The sequence below is a fragment of the Meles meles genome, chromosome 14 (assembly GCF_922984935.1).
Source record: "Meles meles chromosome 14, mMelMel3.1 paternal haplotype, whole genome shotgun sequence".
Taxonomy (NCBI): domain Eukaryota; kingdom Metazoa; phylum Chordata; class Mammalia; order Carnivora; family Mustelidae; genus Meles; species Meles meles.
The window spans coordinates 75,139,573-75,166,424 of record NC_060079.1 but is presented as its reverse complement, the minus strand read 5'-3'; the positions used below and the strand labels follow the sequence as shown (position 1 = coordinate 75,166,424).

The 26,852-nt window shown below is 48.3% G+C and overlaps 1 protein-coding gene and 1 pseudogene across 2 annotated transcripts; one reads left to right on the top strand and one right to left on the bottom strand.

Moving 5' to 3' along the window:
* LOC123956093 overlaps nt 1-10,102 on the top strand; it is a 48,447-nt pseudogene extending 38,345 nt beyond the window's left edge.
* Nucleotides 10,103-21,143: 11,041 nt separating this feature from the next.
* ZIC2 (Zic family member 2) lies at nt 21,144-25,898 on the bottom strand. 2 transcript variants are annotated; one of them, XM_046028211.1, is made up of 3 exons: nt 24,781-25,897; nt 22,814-22,977; nt 21,144-22,586 (listed from the first exon to the last, which is right to left on the bottom strand). In XM_046028211.1, the coding sequence occupies exons 1-3, from the start codon at nt 25,850-25,852 to the stop codon at nt 22,239-22,241; spliced, it is 1,584 nt and encodes a 527-aa protein (XP_045884167.1). In that variant the 5' UTR covers nt 25,853-25,897; the 3' UTR covers nt 21,144-22,238. The 2 variants fall into 2 exon arrangements, with proteins under 2 accessions (XP_045884167.1, XP_045884168.1); XM_046028212.1 differs by having other exon boundaries at nt 22,497-22,623; nt 24,781-25,898.
* Between the last annotated feature and the right edge of the window lie 954 nt (nt 25,899-26,852).

Below are 26,852 nucleotides of genomic sequence, written 5' to 3'. Positions count from 1 at the left end.
CAGATCCCAGCAAGCCACAGTGAGCATCTCATCCACTCCAGTGACGCAACAGCCATTTTCCCTTCTTCCACAATAACAGCTGGAGCCAGACATGTGTCACCTATACTTCCCAGCCTCCCTTGCAGCGTGGTGACTCAGTTGCCAATAATGGAATGTGCCTCGCAATAAAGTGTGCTGCTTCTCGTATAAGGCTTCAGATACTAGGCACACATTGCTCAGTCACTGTCTCTTCACCTCCCTCCACACTGGCATGTTGAATGTTAAAAACTAGAACAGCTTGCAAGCTACGTGTTGAGGGTAACAAAGCTGTGCAAATAGTTTAGATCTCCAGGATGGCCTCACAGAGCAAAGTTCATCTCCTTCCTACCATGAACTATTATGTGAGAGAAAGTTTAAAGCTACCTAATTGGCTACTGCATTAGAGCATCGTTGTTGTTGTTTTTTTTAAGAAACTTAACCAAATAAGCCAAACATGTATAAGAATAATTTATTAGGGGCGTCTGGGTGGCTCAGTTTGTTAAGCATCTGCCTTCGGCTCAGGTCATGATCTCAGGGTCCTGGGACAGAGCCCCACATCAGGCTCCCTGCTGGGTGGGGAGCCTGCTTCCCCCTCTCTGCCTGTCTCTCTGCCTGCTTGTGATCTCTGTCAAATAAATAAAATCTTTAAAAAAAAATTTCTTAGCACATGAATAGTTATTTTAGGAGAACTGTTCTATATGTCTAGTATAAGAAATCCCTCTTGAACATGAACAGATATTTCTGCAAAGAAGACATCCAAATGGCCAACAGACACATGAAAAAGTGCTCCACGTCACTCGGCAGCAGGGAAATACAAATCGAAACCACAATGAGATACCACCTCACACCAGTCAGAACGGCTAAAATTAACAAGTCAGGAAATGATAGATGTTGGCAAGGATCTGGAGAAAGGGGAACCCTCCTACATTGTTGCTGGGAATGCAAGCTGGTGCAGCCACTCTGGAAAACAGCATAGAGGTTCCTCAAAAAGTTGAAAATAGAGCTATGCTATGACCTCGCAATTGCATTACTGGGTATTTACCACAAAGATATAAATGTAGTGATCCGAAGGGGCACATGTACCCGAATGTTTATAGCAGCACTGTCCACAATAACCAAACTATGGAAAGAACCTAGATGACCATCAACAGATGAATGGATAAAGAAGAGGTGGTATATATATACAATGGAATACTATGCAGCCTTCAAGAGAAATGAAATCTTGCTATTTGTGACAACATGGATGGAACTAGAGGGTATTATGCTGAGCGAAATAAGTCAATCAGAGAAGGACCATTATCATATGATCTCCCTGATACGAGGAATTTGAGAGGCAGGTTAGAGGGTCGTGGGGGTTAGGGAGGGAAAAAATGAAACAAGATGGGATCAGGAAGGAAATAAACCATAAGAGACTCTTAATCTCATGAAACAAAATGAGGGTTGCTGGAGGGAGGAGGTTAAGGATAGGGTGGCTGGGTGATGGACATTGGGGAGGGTATGTGCTATGGTGAGTGCTGTGAAATGTGTAAGCCTGACAATTCACAGACCTCTACCCCCGGGGCTAATAATACATTATATGTTAATTTAAAAAATTTTAAGTTGCTAGGGGATGCTGATACTATGTAACACAGTGCCTGGCACATAGTAGGCATGTAATTAATTATAGTATTTGAAAGAATAAATGTATAAACAGACACTTAAATACTTATTAAGTTGAATTTTGCTTCCTGGAAAAAAAAGAAAGAAATCCCTCTTGAGATCATAAAGATACTCTCCTGTATTTTTTCTTTCTTTTTTTTTAAGATTTGATTTATTTATTTGACAGACAGAGCTCATAAGTAGGCAGAGAGGCAGGCAGAGAGAGAGGGGGAAGCAGGCTCCCCTCAGAGCAGAGAGCCTGATGTGGGGCTCAATCCCAGGACCCTGGGATTATGACCCAAGCCGAAGGCAGAGGCTTAACCCACTGAGCCACCCAGGTGCCCCTCCGGTATTTTTTTTCTAAAAATGTTTAAGTTTTGTTTTTGAGATTAAGGTTTTAATTCTGGGATGCGGTTTGTTTATAGTTGGGGAAGGATTTTTTTTTTAATTTTTATTTTTAAGTTTTTAAATAAACATATAATGTATTTTTATCCATAGGGGTATAGGTCTGTGACTCGCCAGGTTTACACATTTCACAGTACTCATCATAGCACATACCCTCCCAATGTCCATATCCCCACCACCCTATCCCTTCCCCACTGCCCCCAGCAACCCTCAGTCTGTTTTTTGAGACTGAGTCTTTTCTGGTTTGCCTCCCTCCCGATCCCATCTTCTTTCATTTTTTCTTTTCCTACCCCCCAAAAACCTCCATGTTGCATCTCCCCTAAGGATTTTTTTTTAAGATTTTATTTATTAGGGGCGCCTGGGTGGCTCAGTGGATTAAGCCGCTGCCTTCGGCTCAGGTCATGGTCTCAGGGTCCTGGGATCGAGTCCCGCATCGGGCTCTCTGCTCAGCAGCGAGCCTGCTTCCCCCTCTCTCTCTCTCTGCCTGCCTCTCTGTCTACTTGTGATCTCTCTCTGTCAAATAAATAAATAAAATCTTTTAAAAAAAAAGATTTTATTTATTGGGGCACCTAGGTGGCTCAGTCATTAAGTGTCTGCCTTCGGCTCAGGTCATGATCCTGTTATCCTGGGATGGAGCCCCACATCAAGATCCCTGCTCATCGGGAAGCCTGTTTCTTCCTCTCTCCCTGCTTCTGTTCCCTCTCTCCCTGTCTCTCTGACAAATAAATAATAAAATCTTTAAAAAATATATTTTATTTATTTATTTGAGAGACAGAGATAGTGAGAGAGAGAGCACAAGCTAGGAATAGAGGGAGAAGCAAACTCCCCACTGAGCAGGGAGCCTGATGTGGGGCTCCATCCCAGGACCCAGGCTCATGACCTGAAACCAAGGCAGATGCTTAACCAACTGAGCCACCCAGGTGTCCCTGCAGTAAGGATTTATAGTTGTTGTTGTTGTTTTTTTTTTTTTTTAAATTTATTTATTTGACAGAGATCACAAGTAGGCAGAGAGGCAGGCAGAGAGAGGAGGAAGCAGGCTCCCTGCGGAGCAGAGAGCCTGATGCAGGGCTCGATCCCAGGACTCTGGGATCATGACCTGAGCTGAAGACAGAGGCTTTAACCCACTGAGCCACCCAGGCGTCCCAGGATTTATAGTTTTTATATGGAGTTAGCTGATTGTTTCAGCACTACTTATTGAATATACCATCCCACTGATTCATAATATCACCTGTGTGATATACCAAATTGTGATACATCAAACATGACTGTCCCCTCTTCCATTGCTTATAAGCTTGTGCCAATGTCACAACAGTTCAATTACTAAATTTCACATCAAATCTTTATATTTGGCAGGACAAATCACTCATTTTTCAAAATTATCTTAGCAATTCTTGACATTTTCCTCTTCCATTTAAATTTTAACACTACCTATCAAATTACACGCATACACGTGCACAACTATTGTGACTTAGGGTGGAAGTGCAAGGGATGAATGAGTTAATACAGGAACAAATTACACGTTCATAAAATCAAGTCTTGGGGCTCCTGGGTGGCTCAGTAGGTTAAAGCCTCCGCCTTCTGCTCAGGTCATGATCCCACGGTCCTGGGATTGAGCCCCACATCAGGCTCTCTGCTCCACAAGGAGCCTGCTTCCTCCTCCCTCTGCCCGCCTCTCTGCCTATTTGTGATCTCTCTCTGTCAAATAAATAAATATAAAAAAATCTTAAAAAAAAAAATCAAGTCTTCCCACTCATGAGCATGTTGTGTCTACACATTACGTATTTAAATAAATTCTTACAATTTTCTCCATAAAGATTTTTAACATCTTCCGTTACATATATCCCAAGGTCCTTTATAGCTGTTTCACCATTTCTTGTGGTATTTAAAAAAAATTTTTTTTTAATTTTTTAAAGCACTCTCTAGGGGCGCCACGGAGGCACAGTAGGTTAGAGGTCTGCCTCTTGGTTTTGGTTCCAGTCGTGATCTCAGGGTTATGAGATCATGCCCCGTTTTGAGTTCTGTGCTGAACAGAGTCAGTTTCAGATTCTCTCTTCCTCTCCCTCTGTTCCTCCTGCTCTTGCTCTCACTCTCTCAAATAAATAAATAAATATTTTAAATTTTTTAAAAATAAAGAGAAAGAAACAAATCTCTTCACCCAATGTGGGGCTCAAACTCACAATCTCAAGATCAAGATCGAGAGTTCCGTGTTCTACCAACTGAGCCAGCCAGGTGCCCCGTCACATAGTATTTGTTTTAACTGGATTTTCAACTTGTTTGCTGTTGGCACATAGGAATCTTGCTGGTCTTCTGCATACTGATCCTGTAACCTATAATTTTGCTGAATTCTCTTATTAACTTTAACGGTTTGGTTTTCTTAGATTTTCTGTATAGGCAAATAGGATGAAAAATAACAACTTAGGGGGGTTCCCCAGGTGCTTCAGTCAGTTAAGCCTGTGTCTTAAGCTCAGGTCATGATTCCAAGTCCCTGGGACCAAGCCCGGTGTTGGGCTCCCTGCTCAGCTGGATCCCACTTCTTCTCCCTCTACTGCTCTCCAGGCTTGTGCTCTGGAGTGCACACTCTCTCTCTCTCTCTCTCTCTCTCTGTCAAATAAATAAATAAATAAATTTTTAAAAAAATTAATAAAAATACATAAAAGCATTATGGGAAATAAATAAATAGAAGCATTATGGGCCTGGTATGTTTTACCATGGAAAATTCAATTTTTTATAAAGATTTTATTTATTTACTTGATAGAGAGAGGGGGGCAGAGAAAGCACAAGAGGAGCAGGGGAGAGGGCAGAGGAGCACGGAGCCCATGAGGGGCTTGATCCCAGGACCCTCGGGTCACAACCTGAGCCCAAGGCAGCCGTTGCGCCAACTGTGGAAAAACTTTAAGACAATAATTCCATTTGTTTAGTGGACATATGTTCACACAGGTTTGCAATTTCCTCTTGAAGCAATGCATCAAGTAAAGGATACATTAGGCTAGAAATAAAAGAAAAGCTGACTCCCTATTAAAAAAAGACAAAAAACTCACTTTTCCCCTCACATGACAAGAAGGCTAGATAAAGACTGTCCAGAGACGACAAAGCCCCTAATGCTGCTGTCAGGAAAGTCGGCTCTGACTTTCCATTCTACTACCCTTAGCTTACAGGTCGTCCTCTCATGCTTGGTACTCTTTGGACTCAGAATAGCTGCTTGTATTTCCAGTTTTCACTTTTTTTAGGTAAGAAAGAAACTGAAGCAGAAAGAGGTAACACCCATGCCAGGAAATGAAAAGCTTTCATCTTACTGTCCAAAACTGTGTCACATGACTCATCTAGCCACAAAAGAATTTAGGGAAGCATTTGTATTTGGGCACATTACTCCAAACAAAATCAGAGGTACGTTAATAAAGGAGGAAGAAGGCTGGATTTTGAATTGTTAATTGGCAGTATTTGCTGTGCTCACTTTAGATAAGTTATATTATCCTAGGATATTGTCTATATTACTTAAGTTCCTAAATTCTCTTATCATTTTGAAAAAAAAAGATCTCTGGTATATCTACAGTTTGCCTCCTTTAAAAATTCCTAGCATCATACATTTGTGCCTTTTAAAATTAATTTTTAAATTTATTTATTTATTTATTTTAGAGAGAGAGCACGAGAGAAGGGGCAGAGAGAGTGGTAGAGAGAATCTCAAGCAGACCCTAGGCCAAGTGTGGAGCCTGATGCAGGGCTTGATTGATCCCAGGACCCCAGGATCACAACCTGAGCCAAAACCAAGAACTGGACACCCAACTGACTGTGCCACACAGCCTCCCCAATTTTTAAAAAATTAATTAAAATGTTGTCTATTTTATTGGGGTGCCTGGGCAACACGGTTGGGCATCTGACTTCAGTTCAGTTCATGATCTCAGGGTCCTGGGATCAAGCCCTGCATCTAGTTCCCTGCTGGAGGTGGGGGGACCAGGTTTGTCTCTTTCCCTCTGCCCCTCCCCCTGGCTTGTGCTCTCTCTCTCTCTCTCAAATAAATAAAATCTTAATAAAAAAAAGTTTGTGTACTTTATTAGTTTATTAATCTTTTCAGAGAATCAACTTTCACTTTCTTGAGCCTCCTAATTTGATTTCCAGTGCATTCATTTCTGTACTCATTATTAATACTTACTTTCCTCTTCATATCTATGTTAGATTTTTTTCTCTCCTTTTTTTATGTTATTACAAGTGGTATTTTTATTTTTTTAATTTTATTTATTTATTTCAGAGAGAGAATGAGAGAGACAGAGAGAGCAAACTCGAGCATGAGAAGGGGGAGAGTCAGAGGGAGAAGCTGACTCCCCACCGAGCAGAGAGTCCTATGTAGGACTCGATCCCAGGACTCCAGGATCATGACCTGAGCCAAAGGCAGTCGCTTAACCAACTGAGCCACCCAGGTGCCCTACAAATGGTATTTTTAAAATATCTTTTTCCATTTGTGTCTTTCTGGCATACAGAAATACGAGTGATGGGGCGCCTGGGTGGCTCAGTGGGTTAAGCCGCTGCCTTCGGCTCAGGTCATGATCTCAGGGTCCTGGGATCGAGTCCCGCATCGGGCTCTCTGCTCAGCGGGGAGCCTGCTTCCCTCTCTCTCTCTCTCTGCCTGCCTCTCTGCCTTGTTGTGATTTCTCTCTGTCAAAAAATAAATAAAAAAAATCTTTAAAAAAAAAAAAAAGAAATACGAGTGATTTTTTGTAGTTTGACCTCGTATCTAGTTAATCTTACCAAAATGCACTTACTGCTTTTGATAGTTCGTAGATTCATTCTGATCTTCAATTGACACAGCTGTCCTCTGCAAGTAAATTTTATTTCTTCTTTACCAATCCTTATGCCTTTTCCTTCTTTTGTCTGGAATTATTGCAAGTGGATACAAGGCTAGGCCCTCCAGTACAATGTTGAATAGAAGTAGTTAGAGCTAACATCCTTATGTTACTCCCAGTCTGAGGAGAAAAAGTATTCAGTTTCTTCCTTTGAGTATTATGTGAGCTGTGAGTTTTGTAGATGCTCTGTCTGGCTTGAGGAAGATGCCTTCTGTTCTTAGTTTGCTAGGCGTTTCTATCATGAACTGCTATATCAGATTCTCTCCGTTTGGGTAAGTTGTGTTGGCCATCATGTTATGAACCCCCTGAATAGCCAGCGTCATGTTATTTTACATATGCAATAACTGTTCAATTTCCCACATGTCAATGAAAAACTTCCCTGTGCACCATTTCCTCTTGCAGCCCACACTTTCCTTCTGAATTCAACAAACTCTTTTCCTCCTGTACCTCCTAAAACTCCCTATAATCGTTATCAAAGGCGAGTGGTAAGTTCCCACCTTTTTTGGTCTGAAGACATGTTTATTTAGCCCTCACTTTCAGATAACAGCTTACCTGGGTAGGGCATTCTGGATTACAGTTATCTTCTCTCAGCCCCTTTTGAAATTGTAGTCCATTGTCTTTAGACGTCTCCTGTTTATACTGGGAAGTATACTTCAACAATATGTTGAAGTATACAACAATATGTTGTTCCTTTTACAGTTTCTGGTGTTATTTTATCCATCTTTGAACACTTTGAACAATGTATAAACATTTCTTTTAAGGTACTCATTATGCTTTATTTTATTTAGTCATTCTCCATTCTCTAATATTATTTACTTTGTATTATTTAGTCATTTTACGTAACTGTTTTAACTCCACCCTTAGAGAACAAGCTACCTGATACGGTAGTAAATGCTGTACAGCTTTTCCTATAAAGAGGCCCCATGCTCTCGTATGGAATGAGTGGCACAGAAAGAAAAAGATCAAAATGTCCTATCTGAGTTTAGCAACAGAGACTTGGCTCAAAGAGTGCCTGGATATCGATTTGTTGACAACTGGCTAATGTTTAAGTACAAATAACAAATGAGTAAATTATCTCTGCATTGACTATTCTGTTCACTACTTATTGTTTGGCTTTCAACAGATGGTTGGCATTCTTATTAGGGACTGTTTAAACATCAAAAAGCTATTTGTTCAGCTCAGCACACTCTTCCCCTGTCAACCCGGGAACTCGTCAGTATGCATGTAGATCTGATTCTGAGCAGACTTGTCGGGAAGGGGAGTAGTCCCAACTCTTCCCCAACTACACGGTCTAAGCTGTTCCCATCACTGAGGTTCATATATGTCAGAGCAATTCCGAAAGAATGGTAAGACAGGGCGCCTGGGTGGCTCAGTAGGTTAAGCCTCTGCCTTTGGCTCAGGTCATGATCTCAGTGTTCTGGGATGGAGCCCCGCTCTCTGCTCCGCAGGAAGCCTGCTCCCCCCCCCCCCCCCGCCCTTTACCTGCCTCTCTGCCTACTGGTGACCTCTCTCTCTCTTTCAAATAAATAAATAAAATCTTAAAAAAAAAAAAAAGAATAGAAAGACAACCACCTGAAATCTATTTACAAGAGAGACTGAGAAACCTCGGGGGAGTAACCTTATTATCTTAAGCAAAGAGAAGATTAGGTAGCTTGATCTGGAAACAAAGTCTTGGTGTTTAGAGGAGATGAGTAATTTTGAATGCACCATAGTTCCTGAGATGAGGCATTATTCCCAGCTCAGACCACTTTAGATTCAAAGTTAGGTCCTAAGGAGAGAAAGGACTATAAAGAACGAAAAAGACTCTTTATATTAAAACCATCTACGGAGTATTTCGGAACCTTCTGACAAGGAAGATGGATAATCAGCAATGAACACTGTAGAGCCCTGGCATATTACATTCACCACCAGCTCTCTCCAGAAGCAGCAGCAACGCTCTACACGGAAGGGATGCCTGACATGCGTTTAGACATTTTTAAATGGCTAGAAATAGACAGCCCTCAGAAATCGCTCCCAGAATGACGATCAATATGAAAAATGTCATCCAAAGAACTGAAGTCTGGAGGTAACCCTGAAGTTCAATCTAATTTTAAAACAACATATGTCATTTTACCGTCAAACAACACTCTGTACTTACGTTTTCTCAGAGGCTCTCAAATCGTGTTAGGGCGACATCTTTTTTCAGCTTTTCTAGGTAAGAGAACAAATAGAAACACTTAAGCGATTCACTCACCCAGATCTCAAATTAAAGCCCAGACCTCATCCCTCCTACTTTTTTTTTCCCTAGAAGCAGCACTAACCTTCATCCTAACAAGGGGGTGCGGGATGTCACCGCAATGTCACAGGAGCGGGCACCTGGGGGGAGCGGGAGCGGAGAGGGAAAGACAGCAAGGCGACTCCCAAATACTGAGCTGGGTGTCACCTCTGGATCTGACAGACTCTGCAGAGCGCTTGGGCGTCTTTCATGGACTAGACAAAGGTACTGCTAGACAGAGAAGCGCACAGACTCCACGCGAACAAGAGGAAGGGCGGGCTCCATGAGGTGCCACACAATCCCCCCGTAGCTTCCTTCCTAGGATCCCGCAGCCAAAAATAACCCAAGAGCGAAACGCAGCCCTGCCAAGAACTTCAGGTATCACTTCAATCTCCTCCTCTTCTTTATGAATTTGTATTATTTATAAGACACTTGACACATGTTTAAACACTTACATAGCTCTTCCGTTTCAGGAAATATGGCTTGTTCAGCTGAGGAGAGAAAAGCACATAATGAGGGAGTTAACAACGGCTGATATTTTTTTACAACATTCTTTAAAAACTGAAAAACCTCTTTAAACACCGGGAACAGCTTAAATAATTCACTCTAGGCCTGCGGGGCCCATGTGGATGTTTCCCTCCGGGTTCCCTTTCTGGCCACGTTCTGCCGGGTTTCTTCTGGGAACGTGGGCCTGACGCGCTGCCACCTGCGGCCTAGAGGCCACACGGCCACCCGCCCACCACCTTGGGGCACAGGGCGGTGGCCTGAGGTGCACACGACTCCCCAGCGCCGGAAGGAGCCCGCGCCCTTTGACCCCCGGGCGCGTAGGACGCTGGGAGCGGGCGGAAGTCCTGTACCCAGGCCTGTGGCGGCCTGTCGAGGCCCGGAAGAAGCGGCTGCAAGGCCGCCGCCCGGAAGAGGGTGGCCGCCACGTAAAGCAAGCGATGCCTGAGGCGCTCTGTCGCCGCCCCTATCCCGGGGGACCCACTAGGCCGCTGCCCTTGGCCCACCGCACCCCTCCCTCAGCGGCGGACAGGGGCGTCCTTCGGGGAAGAACCCGGGCTGAGGCCCTGGGGGGCGGCCTGTAGGCCAGCTTTGCGGACTCCGGGCCCTCGTGCCGGTTGTTTTGCGGGAGGGAGGACGACGGAAGCTGCGCTCTTAAGTCCCCCGCACTCGGGGGTCCGGGAGTGGCGGAGACCAGCCTCCGGGCCGGACTGGGAGGAAGGAGTGCGGAACGAGGCCGCCGATGGCGGCCAGAACGGCGCCGGCTGCAGAGCGCCGGGGCGGAGGGAAGCACCTGCCTCCGCCCACCTTGACCCCAGGGCCGTGTTCCGGAGCTCGGGGCGCCCCTCCCGGGCGGTCCTCGCGGAGGTCGCGGGAGGGCGAAACCCAGAATCTCGTGGCCTTCGAGTGCTCTCCTGCCGGGGCGGGGGAGGGAGGGCACTCGGATACCCTTGACCGAGGCCCGCTCCCCAGGGCACTGAGAGTTCGACGCTCCCAAGGAGGGGAGTCTCCCGGGAGGAATTCCTCCTGCTTCCCTTTCAAACTTGAAAGCCCGGAGGCCGTCGGTTCTGCAAAGAGGAGCGGTCGGGCGCGGGCAAGCAAGCAGCTGATGAAAATAATTGTCCTGATGAAAATAATTGTCCTAGCACACACAGCCCTGCGCCCAGGGGCGCGCGTGCACACACACACACACACACAACTTGCCTCATCTAGCTGCCCAACCTTAGTATTCCGGGCATGCGGTTTTCAACAACTTGCTTGACACAATAACAAAGACATTTAAATGCCAGGACGCAGACTTCACTTTTTAACCTGCTGAGAGGAGCTACTTTCAAAGCTTCCCCACCGCGAATAAACTGACAAAAAATATGGGGTGCACTTATAAATTAAACACCTTACCCTCAAAGCGGCGTGCGTTAATCAGGTTTCTAAGGCAATAGCCATCTCTGTCTTTTCCTATTCACCCAAATAATGCCACAAGAAGGAACCCCTTTACACAAGAGAGAGCCAAAAAAAAAAAAAAAGAATTATACCCATTGCTAGTAAAAATCATCCTAAATCAATAGAGCACCACTTGAACTTGAGTTTCCATTGTTTCACTGAATCATCAATGTTTTTAATTAAACAGAGCTACCCTTTCTGTTAAAACATTACATAAAAGGGTTAGATTTCTACTTTTGTTGAGGCAGCTGGCGTTTGTTGGCTGTTGTGTTTGAGCAACAGACTGTTCAATAGAAGCGAGAAATAGCTCAACGCGCTCTTAATAGACCTGTTTCAACAATGTACCTTGAAAAGGAATACATTGTGTTATTGTGTTAGTTTGCTACAAACCTATTAAAAGAAAAATAGCATCCATCAGGTCTAACAAAACGCATTTGTATTATACGTACTTATCTGCTTCAAATACACTTCTTGGCACAATGTCTAGAATACAACTAGATCATCAAGAGCTGGACAGAATAACACATACCAGTTAGGTAATGATACACGGGCTAAAAATAATAATAAAGGAAGGTCTAAGCAGACAGTAACCGTTACTTTTTGTTTGTTTATCATGAGAAATACAGGCAGCACTTCTTCAATTGAAAATACATTGCAAAAGTGTGGACTCTTATGGCAAAAACAATTTTTAAAATATTCAAGTTTTAAAATATTCTAGTATGGGAATATTGATTTAAATTCCATATTTGGAACGAATCTGATACACTTTCGATAGCAATTTGTTTCAGACAAAGATCCAAGGCAGGAGCGATGCATTTTTAAAGCAGAATTAAATAGCGCAAAGAGCCCGGTTCTTTAGGGAAATGCGTGAAACAAACAAATCGAAAGCAAGGGTTCCAGCCAAGAGGTGGGGGAACAGCGCTGTCTGGCAGGAGGAGAGGAAGTGCTTCTTGAAAGTGCTCTCTTAAAAATGATTTTTAAACTGACTTTATTGTATTTTAAACACGAAACAAAATTTGAAGCAAAGATAGGCGACTTTGCCACTATGGGACAGAACCTACGGTATGTTTCAGAGAGGGCTGCCACTTGGACCACAAAGCTTAGAAAAATAGTGGCAAGTGATGAAGCTAATTTAATTCTGAGATCCACTTAGCAGAGAGGACACCTAAAGTAGCATCTGTCAGATGCTTCCAGAGAAAGCAATTGGTAGGGTTTCCAACCTCAGAGTGCTCAGCATTCAACTTTTAACTACAAAAATGTTGGGGGGCACAAAAGAATAGTAGACTACAAATGAATTTTTGTCAAAAAGAAGAGAACTTACATAAATTACAAGAGCACTCTATGGGAGATACTTATGTTAACAGATGACACAATACTTTGCTCAATAAAATCAATGATTTTTTACATTTCTGAATTAGGAAGTTAGTAAAAATTTAGAAAAATGTCACCTTGAAACTTTAGATGACAGTTTTGTTATGTTGTAAAATAACCATAATAGACTTTTCTAGAAAGCATTTGAAGTCAGATGACTGATAGGACTGCTCTCTTTAGTTCAGATATTTTCTTTTCTCGGAAAGGATGTGTTTATGGATGTACTGGGAGATAGCTGAGGTATGTCTGATTTATACTTTAGGACTTTTCATTAATAATATCTCTTCCCTAGTCCAAATCAGTTTTTAAATTAATTCTCTTGGATTAAAAAAAAGAAATGAAATTTTAAAATTCCAATTGCATATCATGAAAATAACTTCTCATAACATTGACAGAAAAGCTGATATTTTCAAGGTGAGTTGTTTTTTTGTTGATGGTGGTTTTTGGTTTTTTGGGTTTTTTTTTTTGTATCAGATAATTTACCAAAGATGAAAGGAAGTCCACAATAAATTTGTTTGGCCATGATGAGAAATATTGTTACTACATCTTTATAAAAAATCTTTGATTTTCATTTAGAACTTTTAGAAACGTTTTGTATTTCAGAAGTTAACCAGGGGAAAATATTCATTTCATTTTAATTTAGTAAGTACTTCAGACAAACAATCACCAAAGAGATCATTTGAAAACCCAGCAGAAGAAGACATGTATTTTAGGGGAAGATTTTATCTGATTCCTTGTTTTGTTCTTCATCTTGAAAATCCTTGATTCTCCACTCTTGCAAAGAATTCTCAATAACATGTGAGAGGTAGATTTATTTATTTATTTATCTAAGGTTAAAAAAAATCCAAATAGTATGCACTATAATTTATCTACCCTTAAAGAACAGGAAGAAGAGGCTCACATACAGATTATTTTCTATATGCCCTCCCAATTCTTTCTAGAAAGAGACTTCTAGCCTAATTCATTATCACTAATACCTAGAAAAGTTTTACCCAATCAAATCACTAAACATTTTTTACTGCCATGGATCTTAAGCAGCATCTAATCTGAAAGACTCTGCAAAGTACATTCTCAAAACATCAAGTCTCTGCAGTTTCTGGTCTGCCTTAGGCCGGTAAATGAATATCATTTCAGATTTCCTTTTGGCTTCTTTTGCCTTTTAGTTCAGAAGTATGGGAAGTAAGAAGGGTTAATACTAGTTTTTAAACATTTCTGCCGCACACGATTATTTCAATACCCCTCTCTGGTGTTGTGTCTGAAAAAGGGGTGGCCCAGCCTGCAGCCCGCAGAGCCAGACATTAAGCCGGATCCACCCCTGGGCACAGTCGTCAGAGGGAAAAGATTCTGCTTTCCAGTCTTGATTAAAAACAGCCTACCAGTTTCTGCCCCGTTAAGGAGCTGCGTGGCTTGAGAAGCTGAGTAAACTGCCAGGGAGAGGATTGGCTAAGGTCTATACCCCTGTCATTTGGGAATCCCGAGAAGCTTGAGAAAAGCAGCAGATAGTAGGCTGTAGAAGGACAACTTGTCCATCAAAATCTGCAGTTAAAATCCACTTCACACAATTTTGATGCTGAAAAAGAGTGATTTTACTTTGTCATTTTTCACCTTAACTCGAAGGGAAAAAGGAAACATGCGCACACCGAAAACCTACCCAGATGCTTGGGAAATGTTGTTTCTGAGTTACTTTTTTTTTCTTCCTTCCTGTTGGTAAATACTTCAAAATACCCTTCTCTCCCTCAAGTTACATTCTGGAGGATATAATTAAAAGAACAATACTAAGATAGAAAAATATCCTAGAAATAATGTGTGCATAGGTCGGTGAATAAAACAGACACCCATCAGCATCTTCTGAAAGATACGCTGCTGTTGTTGCTTGTGATATTTTTATGGTAAAACTAAAGACATCCAAACAGTATTCAAACATGAAGAGAAGTGGGAGGTTTCCTGATGTGTTTCAATAATAAAATGAAAATGGAGTCTGTATGTGCCTGTGTGTTCCCCTTCGATTTGAAATTTTATTCCAGAAAGTGCTACAACTTGTTACTTTTTTGTGGGCACAGGAGGAGGAAAAATATGATACATTGGGGGATTTTTCGGTAGAGCTGTGTTTAGTTTTAATTTTCCTGTATTTTAAAATAAACACTTTGACCAAAGCATGTTTGATCTTTGCAAGAAGGAAATATACATTGTGGAGGAATGTGCAGCGGTTGGGTATGAAAATGGGGTTGTGACTCACAGCTGCAGCCTGAAAAAAAGGCGTCGTGGTGTCAGCCAGAGGTGTTCAGTCTAATAATTCAAGCTGTAAACTGTATCCCCTAAAATTACCTACATAATAAATCATTGTGTGAAGAAAAAAAGTTTGGACTGAAAAGTGTAAGTGAAACAATCCTCAGGAGACTTTAATGCTGAGACGTATGGACAATGATGTGAAATGCGGGTTGATTTTGTCCCAAACTTTGAAGATCAAAATAATACTGGAAATTATTCTAATATAGCTGTTTTCTTGTTTGTTTGTTTTGGTTTGGTTTGGTTTTGCCTTGCGTTGCAGAGTCTGTTTCAGAAATGGGCTTGCATTTTTTTTTTTTCCTCTCCTGATCACATAGCTGAAATTGTTTTATGGGATTTACAGTCCATTTATATATTTTCAAGAGAAAACTCAACTAAAAATGGGTCTACTTTAAGAAAAACAGTATAACTGAGTTATCAATGCATATTAAGAATGGAGGCAGAAATGGTTCTGGAAATTCCCTTGGGTGCCTGTCTCCGAGTTCACTGCTGCTTATAGGTACCAAAGAAACCACTGCAATTATGTAAGCTGATGAATTAGCTTGCCTAAGAATTCACTGCTAGATTGAAACACTCAGACACTGCGGTTGGCACAGCCAATGTCAGATCCTGGAGAGGAGAAACGGGAACGTTTGGGGTTGCAGTACACCCCTTCGGAGTAGAAAGGAGCTCAGTGCCTGGAGAAAAGATGCAATTGTCAAGAGGAAGTTTAAAGGCCAAGGACACACGAAGTCTTTGAAACAATACGGGTGAGGAAGTCAAGAAGCAGACTCGCCAAAGCCACATTGAAACAATTTATTTTATAGGATCCCCTACATTTCCAGAATTAGTGAGCAGAAGAAGCGCCCCGCTGGGAACGCGGGCTGTGGGCTCTCGCGCTCACACGGGTACTGGGAAAAGGGACAAAGTCAAGTTGACGCGGGTCTCTTTCGCCTGGGCATTTCAAATGAAAATATAAGAAGGAGGGCGGGGAGAGAGGGAGACAAAACGAAGCTCGAAAGACTGACTCCGAAGTCTGCAATAAAGATTAACTGGAAAAAGGAAGTCCATAGCAATTAAAACTCCTACCCTGGCTCATTAGTATTCATGACCGAATGTCCAGCTTTTCTGTTTATCTTTCTCTCAAGATCAATATCGGAGCAGCGTGGGCCTGGGAGGAGCCCAAGCCCGGCCCTGCGTGCGCCTGACCTCTCGCGCCCTCCCTACAGGTCAGAGCATCTTCAGAACCGCGGGGCCATCGCCGCGCCCGGGATCATTAAAGCCACCATTCATCTGCCGGCAGGGAGAGGGAGGGGGAACGAGCCTGGGTTAGCGAGATCGGGGTGGGGGCAACGGGCAAACAGAACCGACCGACTCCAAAGGGTTTCGAGAAACCACACTCCGCCACGCCAACCACTGTGGGCCCGGTGGGCCAGGAGAAATGAAAGAGAAAGAATGACCCGAGCGCTGTGGAAGCAAGAGGCCCAGCGCGACTTCTGGCCAGGCGGTCGCAGGCTCGGCCTGGTTCCAGACCCAAGATGGGGGCGGGGGGGCAACATAAGAACCCTGCCACACCCTCCCCTGCAGAGGACCCCACGCCCACTCCCAGCCCTGTGCGGTCTGTAGCCGCCCCGGGGCCTCAGCCAGCCTCTGAGGAGCAACCCAGTCAGGGAGCGTTAACTGGGATGATTATCTCTGACATTATTAACATTATTATTATTATTTCTGCCCGCAACCTCTCTGGAGGCGTGGCGCCTGGTTCTGCTCCCCTGGGCCACCCGGTTTGGCCTCGGGGACCTAGAAATACTGGCTTCCAGTGGTTAGGAAAAGAAAAGGCTAAGGGCAGGGCTTGGAGGAAGGGGGCGAGGGTTAGAAAACTCTTTCCCTTCCTTCTGGTTTACCGGAGAGGTAAGGGAGCGACCTCCCAACGCACACCCGGGAGCCAGCGAGTGTCAGGGGCAGAGGGCGCACAGTCTGGCCTGTCCCATTCCCGGAGAAGTGGGCTGAGGGACCCGGACTGTGCTTGGGGATCCCCCGCCCAACTTGTCTCACACTGGTGGCTCCAAGTGCGGGTTTCAGAAATAAGGCCCAGGCAGTGGATGCTCAAAAGCCAAATTGGATGGAGTGTTCAGGGCAGAAAGGGGATGGGAGGGGGGGGCTTTTGGAGGGAGGCCCTAGGGGGTGGGGAGGCTGGGAAAGGGTAGAAGGGTGAAGGGGCATCGCTTGCTGCGACCTCCCTCCACACGCCCCCAATCTCTGCAGCTCGGGTCCATCCCACGCACGCGAGTGGGCGCCTGGGGGATACCGAAGGAGGCGAGCATATGTGAGTGAGTGAGTGAGTGTGTGTGTGTGTGTGTGTGTGTGTGTGTGTGTGTGTGCGTTGAGGCGTGGAGAGAGATTGTGAAAGAGAATGTGTGTGTCTATGCATGGGATCTGTCTGTGTGCACGCACGCAAGTGAATGCGGCCCCCAACCCCCCAGCTCCGGCCTGGTGGCTGCGGGATGCGGGACAAGGACAGGATGCTGGGCTGGAGGCGAAGCGAGGTGTCACCTCTTGAAAAAGCTCTTCGAGCCCTGAGAACAAAAGGGAACCGTGCAGGGGCGACGAGGTGGTCCCAGCACCGACAGTTCCCGGACTGGGTCCTGAGGGGCGGGGCGGGAGTGGGAGAACCCTGGCGTTGAGCGCCCTGGCAGCGATCTGGGCCGCGGAGGAGCGGGGCGGAGCGGGGCGTGGAAGCTGCGGCAGCTTTCGTGCCACAGCCTTGACCGTGAACTCGAACCCTCAGGCTGCCCTGGTTATGGTTTACAGAAGTTCTCATTGGTAACACCCTGTTCAAACTGCCAAGGCTGCCTTTTCCTTCACAGGAGCCCAGCGAGACGACCTGAGGATTTATACCCCATCACTCGATCCAGGCTGGAAGGATATAGATTCTTCCCTAAAATAAAACCCTTGCAACAATCTGTTGAGGGCACGGAGAGGGGGATTAGCCAGGAGGGCCATGCGTCTCCAGCCCTGTTCTAAGCTGCCAGTTAAAAATAGAAACCGTTCATTGCGGTCTGCTGGGGGTAACAGTGGGCCGAGGAGCTCCAAGTTTCTGTAGCACCAAGGCGGTATCAGACTATATAATCAATCAGTCCTCAAGTACTTATTGAACGCACACTCTGGATCCCGTGGGTCGCTTTCCGGGGCACGTGTCCATTTAAGTAAAAAGGCACCTAAGGGTTCAACCAAGTCTTGGTGAGGTTCTGAGGCCTTTATTGCTCCTGGACACAGGCCTGGCGTGCCCTGTGGGTTAGGTCGGTGGACTGATACAGAGAAGGGTAGGACCCCAGTCCCAAGGCATACCTGGCGGCCCCCGCGTGTCCAGGTGTGCTACCATTGCGCTCACCAGAGACTGACCAGAGCACACGTCCCCCAATCAGTCCTGCCTACTCGGCCGGGCGACCGATCCCTCGGAAACCCCAGGCCTTCCCAGCCACCCCTGGAATGCGGGAGAACCGCGCAGTGTACAGGGAAGCCCGAAACTCCGGTCCAGCCTGTAATCTGCCCTAGACCTCACAGTTTCGGGCCGGCAAATACACCACTGGATCCCGAAAACATCCGTCTGAAAAAGACAAAAGGGACAGGAGGTGGGGAGGAGGAGGAAAAGAGAAGGTGCCGGCAGAAAGGAAAGGGGCCGGGACAGCTGGGACGGGGTGTGCAGGGCCTGGGACCTGTTTCCTCCACTCGCGTCCCGCGGGGCCTCGACCTTAGCAGCCTCCCCTTGCTCGCGCCCCGAGCAGAATCAACCCGGCCTCTGCTCCAAGAGTGACCTCCTCCCCGCCTGGGACATGGGGGACTTCATTGAACCGGGAAAAGCTGATACCGATGCCAGTTATCATTGTGGTCATTAATAATGCAGTGAGGATCACGATAATTAATAATAATAATGATGGGCCTCCCGAGGGGGCTCCAGCTGCCTCTGGATAAAGCGGCTCTCGCGTGAGGGGAGTAATTTGGTGGTGGATGGAGCGGAGCGCAGAGGGAGCGAGCTCGGCGGCTCTGAAGTTCAAGTTGATGGCTGTGATCGGCAGAAACGGGCCCCAGGCGGAGGCCGTGCAGCCTCCCCGCGGGCAGCGAACCAGTGGCGCAGCTCCGGCTCCCTGAGGGAAGCGAAGATGGGATTCAGTTTTCTAGTTCTGGAGTCCAGAAGAGGGCCGGTTAGACTTCAGGTCCATTTAGGCAGTGGGGGGAGGCGGACGCATCCCCCACCCCCCAGGCCCAGGCGCCTCTTGGCGAAGCAGAATCTTGGGCCGCCAGCCCCCCTCGCGCTTTCCAAGTTGAGCAATTCTGACTCCCTTGACCACTTTTGCCATCTCCCCCTCCCCCCATCCTGTCTCCGGGATTCGAAGGGCGGGAGAGAAAGGCGTGGAGTGGGCCACACCACCGGCTCGGTGACTAGTGTGGACAAAGCGGTGGGACGCCAGGGCCGCAGGCCTGGGAGCCATTTCGCGGGAAAGCGGCTCCGGTTCGCCCCTCACATCCTCGCGGCGGCCCGGGAGACCGCTCGCAGCCTGCGATCTTCCTCCGCACGCCGGGCGCCTTCCCGTTTTTATTTCCCTGAAAACTAGACCCAGCGCCCCCGGACCGAAAGCGCCCTGCGGTAGCTGTCCGACACTCGGCGCTGGAAAGCCGGCCCGCCGACCCCAGACCGAGGCCGTCTGCCTCTTCGTGCTGTTTCCCTTCTTCTGCCCAACGAGAAGAGAAGCCCCGAACCTTGAGTTGATACTAAAGTTGCCCCCCTTCTTCCATACCACTCTTCCCTTTAGACGGGGGTGGGGGGCCTCAAAACCAATAATTTTCACAAAAAAAAATTTTTTTTAAGTTTAAAACATTTGGGATAGACCATCTCACTCTTGCCCAAGTTATGATAAATATTTAAACTGATTCCTCCGCCCCCTCCTCCTCCGGAGGTGGCCTGGGGTAGGGGGTGGGGGTGGGGATTGAAAAACTATAAGCTTTTCCTCACAGCTTATAATGTGTTCAATGAACTCTCCCAAGGATCAGTAACATATGCCAATTATTTTAGTAATTTTCCTTAATATTATTAGGGGTTATAAATTTGAATTTAATAGGGGGTTGATTGCTTCAGGAGCTGGTGCTTGGGCAGCTCGTTGGGCCGCTGGAGAGGACTAGCCAGGCCTCTGTCACCCTCTGGGGGACACACACATTCACACACACACACACACATACACACAAGCATGCACACCCCAGGCTGGAGTCTTTTCCTCCCCATTGAATAGGTCAGGGTTGCCCTGCTCTTCAAGCGGCCCTCTGGCCTAGCCTGCGGGGCCCTGCAGCTTAGGCCACTGCCGAAGGGGAAGAAGGGAAAGGAGAGAGAAGCGGCCACCCGCTCCCTGGGTCTCCCTCCACCCCCCGCAGGGTCCAGAGAGCTCACTGGGACATCCTAGGGACGGGTCACCACAGTCGCCCTCAGCATCTACTCAGCTGTGCTTGCGTGGATGGGTGACTCAGGGACTGTAAGAGACTCTCTGAAGATACTCAGAAGAGATGGAGATGTTTTGATGTCTCAGGGACTTAAATAATTCCCCCCCCTTCTTACCCTTTGATTATTAAAACTATTTTTTTACCTTCTTAGAGCATTTTGTTTGAAATCCAGACCAGTTCTTGGAGGGGAGGGGCGCAAAGCTGGCGTTTGGAGTCTGCCTCTCTCAGGTCTACCTGACCATTTCAATCTTTTTCTTATTCTATCTTACTGAATTCTTGAAGGGACTCTCTTTTGTCTGGAGGCAACGGTTTATTGCTTTCCTAAATTCAAATGTGCTATCACCTTCTCTTGGACATCCTAGTTTTTGGTGCACAGCTTTGTGAAGATAAGCAAAATTTCTTGAGCAAGCTCTCTAAAATTTCAAGAAAAAACTTTTGGTAGAAAAGGGCCCTTAAAACTCTAATCACTGGGCCAAGTTCAAAAACAAAGTACTCAGCTCAGTTTTAAACGTGCAATTAAAAATAACTATACCTCAGCTTTTCAGAGGGAGGGAGAGGAAAGGGGGGCAGGGAAGAGGGAAAACAAAGAATAAGGAAATGTTTAGTGCTCTTAAATCCCGTCCAAATAGCTGAAAGAAAGGCATTCCCTCAGATAATGGAGCCATTAGAAACTCTGAAGGTTCCTGCCGCCATTCCTCACAGGACCCTTCCAAAAATTTAATTCACTCTCAGCTACAAACAAAGGACATAGAAAATAATTTTGAGACTTTCTGCCAAAGAGGCAGTTTGGCCCGGTTTCTGTACATACACATACCTTCCTCCCCAGAATGCAAGGTGGTACCTCCCATTCATTTAGGTGGCCGATCCATACCCACAACAACCCTCAGCTTCCCGTTTTCTTTAATAACTTTGCTAGAAAAAAATAGTATGTTCATGCAGTTTCAACACATTTTATTATATTTCTGTATGCATTACTCTCAAAACATATCACAAGAAATGATCAAACCACTTAAAACCTTCAAATAAAAAATCTGAAACAGTTTATGCCCACAATTGTACATATTTATAGTTAAGAAACATTCTTTATAAATATTGTTTCCTCTGTAGCAAGTTAATACCATAATTTAATTACAAATGGATAAATATGGTAACGGGTATTTACAGAAGGAAGGGTGTTATTACGGAAAAGCTAACGGCACAACGTTTATTTCCCCCACAATCTTCCATACAGGAACTAACAAATTGAACTTGCAAAAGCACTAAAACATCACATGTAAACCCAGCTAACAGAAAAATACATTCACAAGCGTTGGTGGTGGTGTGTGTGTGTGCGCTGTTGGATGAATGTGTTGAAGAAACAGAAGGGAGACTTTGGCACGGCTCGGTTTTTTTCCAGTCTATAGTTGCGTGAAGTTTACAATCAAGTTGCCTCATAAAAAGGAACACAATATTCAATACCACAATACAAAATAAACCATTTTCTTCCACATTACTTAAAAAGAAACCGGTAAACTAAAAAGAGAAAAAGAAAAAGCCCATCATTTGGGGAAGGGAAGGGAGGAAAGGCAGGAAGGAACGCAATCCGGAGAGTTACAAATAGACAAACGTCTATACACCAAGAAGCCATTAAAACCACCTTGGAGAAGGAAGGAGTTCGCTATGTACAGTTTGTCAGAAGACTGGGGACTGGGGGAGAAGGAAAGAGGGCGGGGGGAGGGGAGGTGGGTTAAGGATGGGGGTTTGGTTCAATATTTTTATGGGTTTTTTATTTTTTTCATTTTTTTATTTCTTATTTTAAGTTTTCAGCTTCTGAGACTCTGGAAGGGATATTTTTGCTTTTCATGCCTAGATTTTTTTTTAAAAAAACTTTTAAAAATCCTTCTGCTGGTAAAATCATTTTCATCATCATAAAAATCAGATTCGTAATTTTAACAACACATCACAGGGTGCCCTCGGCGCTGGCCACCGGGTAGGGCTGCGCCAGGGTGGGGACTTGGGAGAGGGAGAGAGGCCCCAGCCTCTCACACGTACCATTCATTGAAGTTGGAGGAGAGGCCGCTGTGGCCCCCGGCTGTCCCGCTGCCCCCGCCAGAGCTGCTGCCGCCCCCGCCGCCCGCCCCGCCGCCGCCGCCCCCGCCGCTGCCTCCGCCTGAGCCGCCGCCAGCGCTGCCGCCACCGGCGGAGCCTCCGCCCCGATGCACCGCAGACACGGCCGCCGCCGCTGCCGCTGCTGCCGCCGCCGCCGGGGAGAGGTTAGAGCTGCTCTGGGGTTCGGCGCTGGGGGACACCAGCCCCGGGGGCGTGGACGACTCGTAGCCCGAGCTGGCAGCCGGAGAGGACTCCGAGCCCTGCGGGGAGGACTCATGGACCTGCAAGACAAAAGCCGGGAGGGGAGACCAAAGGGGACTGGGTGTGAGTGCAGCTGCTGTGGGGCCGAGTCCCGGGGGGAGCACCCCCAGAAAGGCCCCCCCTTACTTCCACGCCGTCCGGTCCCCAGGGAACCCTGGCCTTCCCAGGGCTGGCCAGGGTTGTCCGGGCCGGCCCCGCACCGCGCGGGCCAGCCGCCTCGCAGTTCTCCCGGCCTCCGCGGTGGTACCTTCATGTGTTTCCGCAGCGAGCTGGGGTGCGTGTAGGACTTGTCGCACATCTTGCACAGATAGGGCTTATCGGAGGTGTGGACGTGCATGTGCTTCTTCCTGTCGCTGCTGTTGGCGAAGCGCCGGTCGCAACCCTCGAACTCACACTGGAACGGCTTCTCCCCTGTGGATAGAAACATAGGCACTTGCTGCCGGCACACCAGAGCGCCCCCACAGCCCCCCCCCCAACTCTGGAAGGCGCAAGGCCGCTTCCCGAAGGAAAAGAGGAACTGGAAGGGTCTGGGTCCCCTCACAGGTCGGATTTTCTCTGTGGCAGAACTAACATGAAATTAACCGCCTTCCCACCTGCCCGTCCTGCTTTTTTATTTCATATTTTAATTTTCTTCCAGACTGACACCCATTTCTTCCTATTTATAATGAATCTCAGGTAGCACCCGGCCCTGCCCACCTTTCCATAGGACTCCTTGGACTCGCAGTTTCTAACAAATTGGTCTCGCCATGGAGAAGCTGTTATTATGACAAAATATTTAGGGCATTATCAAAATCACACAGGCTGCTGGGCTGCTGTCGGTTTGTCTCTGGGGCCAATAGGCAATTACATTTGGAGTTGCTATGTTGTTTGGGGATGGGGCTGTGGATCATAACTGAGCCAGTATTTTTCATCCAAAATTCTGCGACTTAAATTAACGGTTATTCTTAGTCTCACTTCTAGTCATTTTAAAATAGGTCGGGAAAAAGGCAAATATTAGAGATAAGACAGCATCTAGCAATGGCAAAGGCACAGGCTTGGGGGGGGGGGGGCGCTCTGCAAAGGCTTTCAAAATCTCCTTGTTTAATTTTCTGGCGGTCCCTGCATCCTGTTGCCAGAATTCCAAATGCTTGGAAGTCATTTAGAGGTGTGAGAACTCAAACAACGTTCCTCTTGGAAAGGGGACCATTTAACGTTAAATTCCATTAGCACCTAAATTGTTTTTTAAAGACATCCGCTCAGACACAGGACTCGAAAGCATTTCATGCAAATAAATTTCTCAAATTTTAAACCTTGTTAAAAGCTTGTCTCGCACCTCGGCTCCCTCCCTTCCCGGAAGAGAACAATGGGCCGCTGGCGCATCCCCACGTCGGAGTAAATATTGACGGGGGAAGTTGCTAAAACATTTGGCTTTCTTTTAGGAAATCGTCTGGCACGATTTTGGCTGGGACCTGGTCAGAGATGAATAATCTGAGTCTAGAGGCGCTTTCTTTTTGCAGCTTCCTCTTCTCTTGCGATTGCCCTGAGGGGCCGTGGTGCCCCAGGGTATACTTTGACCGGGTTGTTGGTCTACGTTTGGAATCGCAAACCCTCTGGTACCCATTAGAGAATTTCACAAACTACTGCGAACCCACCGTAAGGCCCCGCGATCTACCCCGAAATGGGCTTTAAAACACTTCTTTTTCTTTTTTCTTTCTTTTTTTTTTAAAATGAGAAATACCTTACAACTTGGGCTCACAACAAATTCATGTAAGGGGAAAACAGTCCCGGGAAGGACTTTTGGATCGCGAGTAGAAGTGGGAAAACACATAAGCCACCCAAACACAGACACGCAGTCGGAGCAGAAAAGCACATCCAGACAAGCTGGCAAAATCCTCTCTAGGCTCGATTCCCGGGCACCGAATTGGAGAGCAGTTTTATTTTGTGCGTTCTATTTAGAACGGAAATTATTAAGCGGGGCTGAGCAAACGAAGCGATTCCACCCCCCAAGACATACATTTGATGTTACACCGACCATTTAAAACCCAGTTTCCGTACATGGAAAAACCCAGCCCGATAATATTCTTTCTTCCTCCAACAAAAACAAGCCGCTGGCTGTCTCGCACACACAAAAACACCTCCCATCCCGGAGCAGGAGCTGGCGGTGTGCGCGTTTCCCCCAGCCAACCAACCACAGCCTCTCCTCCCTGCGCCCCATCCCGTCCCAACCCGCAGTACCTGTGTGGGTCCTTTTGTGGATCTTGAGGTTCTCGGAGCGCGCGAAGACCTTGCCACAGCCCGGGAAGGGGCAGGGGAAGGGCTTCTCGCCTGTGTGCACGCGGATGTGGTTGACCAGTTTGTATTTGGCCTTGAAGGGCTTGCCCTCGCGCGGACACTCCTCCCAGAAGCAGACGTGGTTGCTCTGTTCCGGGCCGCCGACGTGCTCCACGGAAACGTGGGTCACCAGCTCGTGCATGGTGCTGAAAGTTTTGTTGCAGCTCTTCTTGGGGTTGCTCAGCTGCTCAGGGTCGATCCACTTGCAGATGAGCTCCTGCTTGATGCACTGCTGCCGCATGTAGCGGAAAAAGGCACCAGGGTGGTGGTGGTGGTGGTGGTGGTGGGCCGCGGCCGCTGCCATGTTCATACCCATGTTCATATTCATGGGACCGTACTGGTTGTGGAGCTGCGCCGCCGAGTAGGGGTCGGTCCGCGGGCTGGCCACCTGGCGGTACTGCTCCGAGCGCCCGAACACCTCGCCGGGCAGCCCCAGGCGCATCTGCCCGTTGAGCACATTCTGCGAGCCGTGCGGCCCGTGCTGCTCCGGGAGGCCGGGGAAGAGGAGGTGGCCCTGCGCGTCCGAGTGCGCATGGTGCAGGCCGCCCGCTCCTGGCCCAAACAGACCGTGCTGCCCGCCGCCCGGCGCAGAGTCCCCGAAGCCGCGGCTGCGGAACAGGAAGTCCCGGGTGGAGTTGAAAGGCGGCCCAGAGTAGGAGCCGACGTGCGCGGCATGGGGCCCAAGCGCGGCGGCTGCAGCGGCAGCCGCGGCGGAGCCGGGGTAGGCGCCGGGGCCCTGCGACGTGAACGCCGAGCTCTGGCCGGGGGACAGCTCGTGCGCGCCGGGGTTGAGCTTGAAGGCGCCCATGTGCGCGGCCGCCGAGTCCACGAAGCCGTTCTGCGCCGCGGCCAGGCTCAGTTCGCGGTCCTGCATCTCCGCAGCCGCCGCCGCCGCCGCCGCGGCCGAGTGGTGATGGTGGCGCGCAAAGCTGCCCACCCCGATGGCCGGGAACTGCGGCCCCGCGTCCAGGAGCATGGCCAGCGCGCCCACCCGCCCCGCCGGCCCCGGCGAGCCCCGCACCTCCTCCGCTCCCACTCCCGCCCCGCGCGCGGTGCGTCCAGCGGCCGCCCGGCTCCGAGCGCAGGCGGCGGTGGTGGTGGTGGCGGCAGCTTCAGCCCCGGGAGCCGCGCTCCTGCGCCCGCCGCCTCCGCCGCCGCCTGGATCTGCCTCGGGCGGCCGGGCGCGGAGCGAAGGCGCGGAGAGGAAGAGGAGGAGGAGGCGGCGGCGGAGGAGGCGCGGGAGGAGGAGGAGGAGGAGGTGGAGGAGGAGAAGAGTCCAAAGCCAGGCGGAGAACCAAAGTGTATTAAAGGAGCTGCGGCGGGGGCGGGCGGGCAGGGCAGGGGAGGGCGGGCTGGAGGAGGGAGCGGGAGGGAGGTGTGGGGAGCGGAGTGTAGAGGGGGGCCAACGGGGGGCGAGCGCAGCGCCGCGGCCCCCACCCCTGCGCGCACCCGCGCGCGCACGCACACACTCACTGGCTCGCACGCCCCGCGGACCCCCGGCCCGGCAGCGCCGAGCGGCGCCCGCAGAATGAAATCACAGCCGCGGCGGGGCCACCGTGCCCGAGCGCAGCGGCTGTGCACCGGCCAGGCTAGCGGGCGAGGAGGGGACGGAAGCGAGCTCTGCGCTAGGCGCCCCGGCCCGGCGCGCCCACAGCTCCACCTGACCGCGGCGGGGGCACTGGGGCGGCGGGCGGAGGCCGGGCGCCCTCTCCCCGGCGCGCTGGGTCGGCCGCTCCCTCCCCCGCGGCCCTACTCGCGCCGCCCCGCGCGCCGCGGGTATTGTTCGGCGCAGCGGCCGCGGCGTTTAGCCCTCCTCGTCCTCCGCGCTTGGCATTGGCTGCGCCTCGCGTAGTAAACTTGCAGCAGCAGCGAATTCCCCCAGATGAAGGAAGCTGCCGCGCCGCTCCCTCTTTCTTTAAGTTGTGCGGGAGGAGGAGGAGGCGGGGGAGGAGGAAAGACGGGGGCTGTGGGAGGGG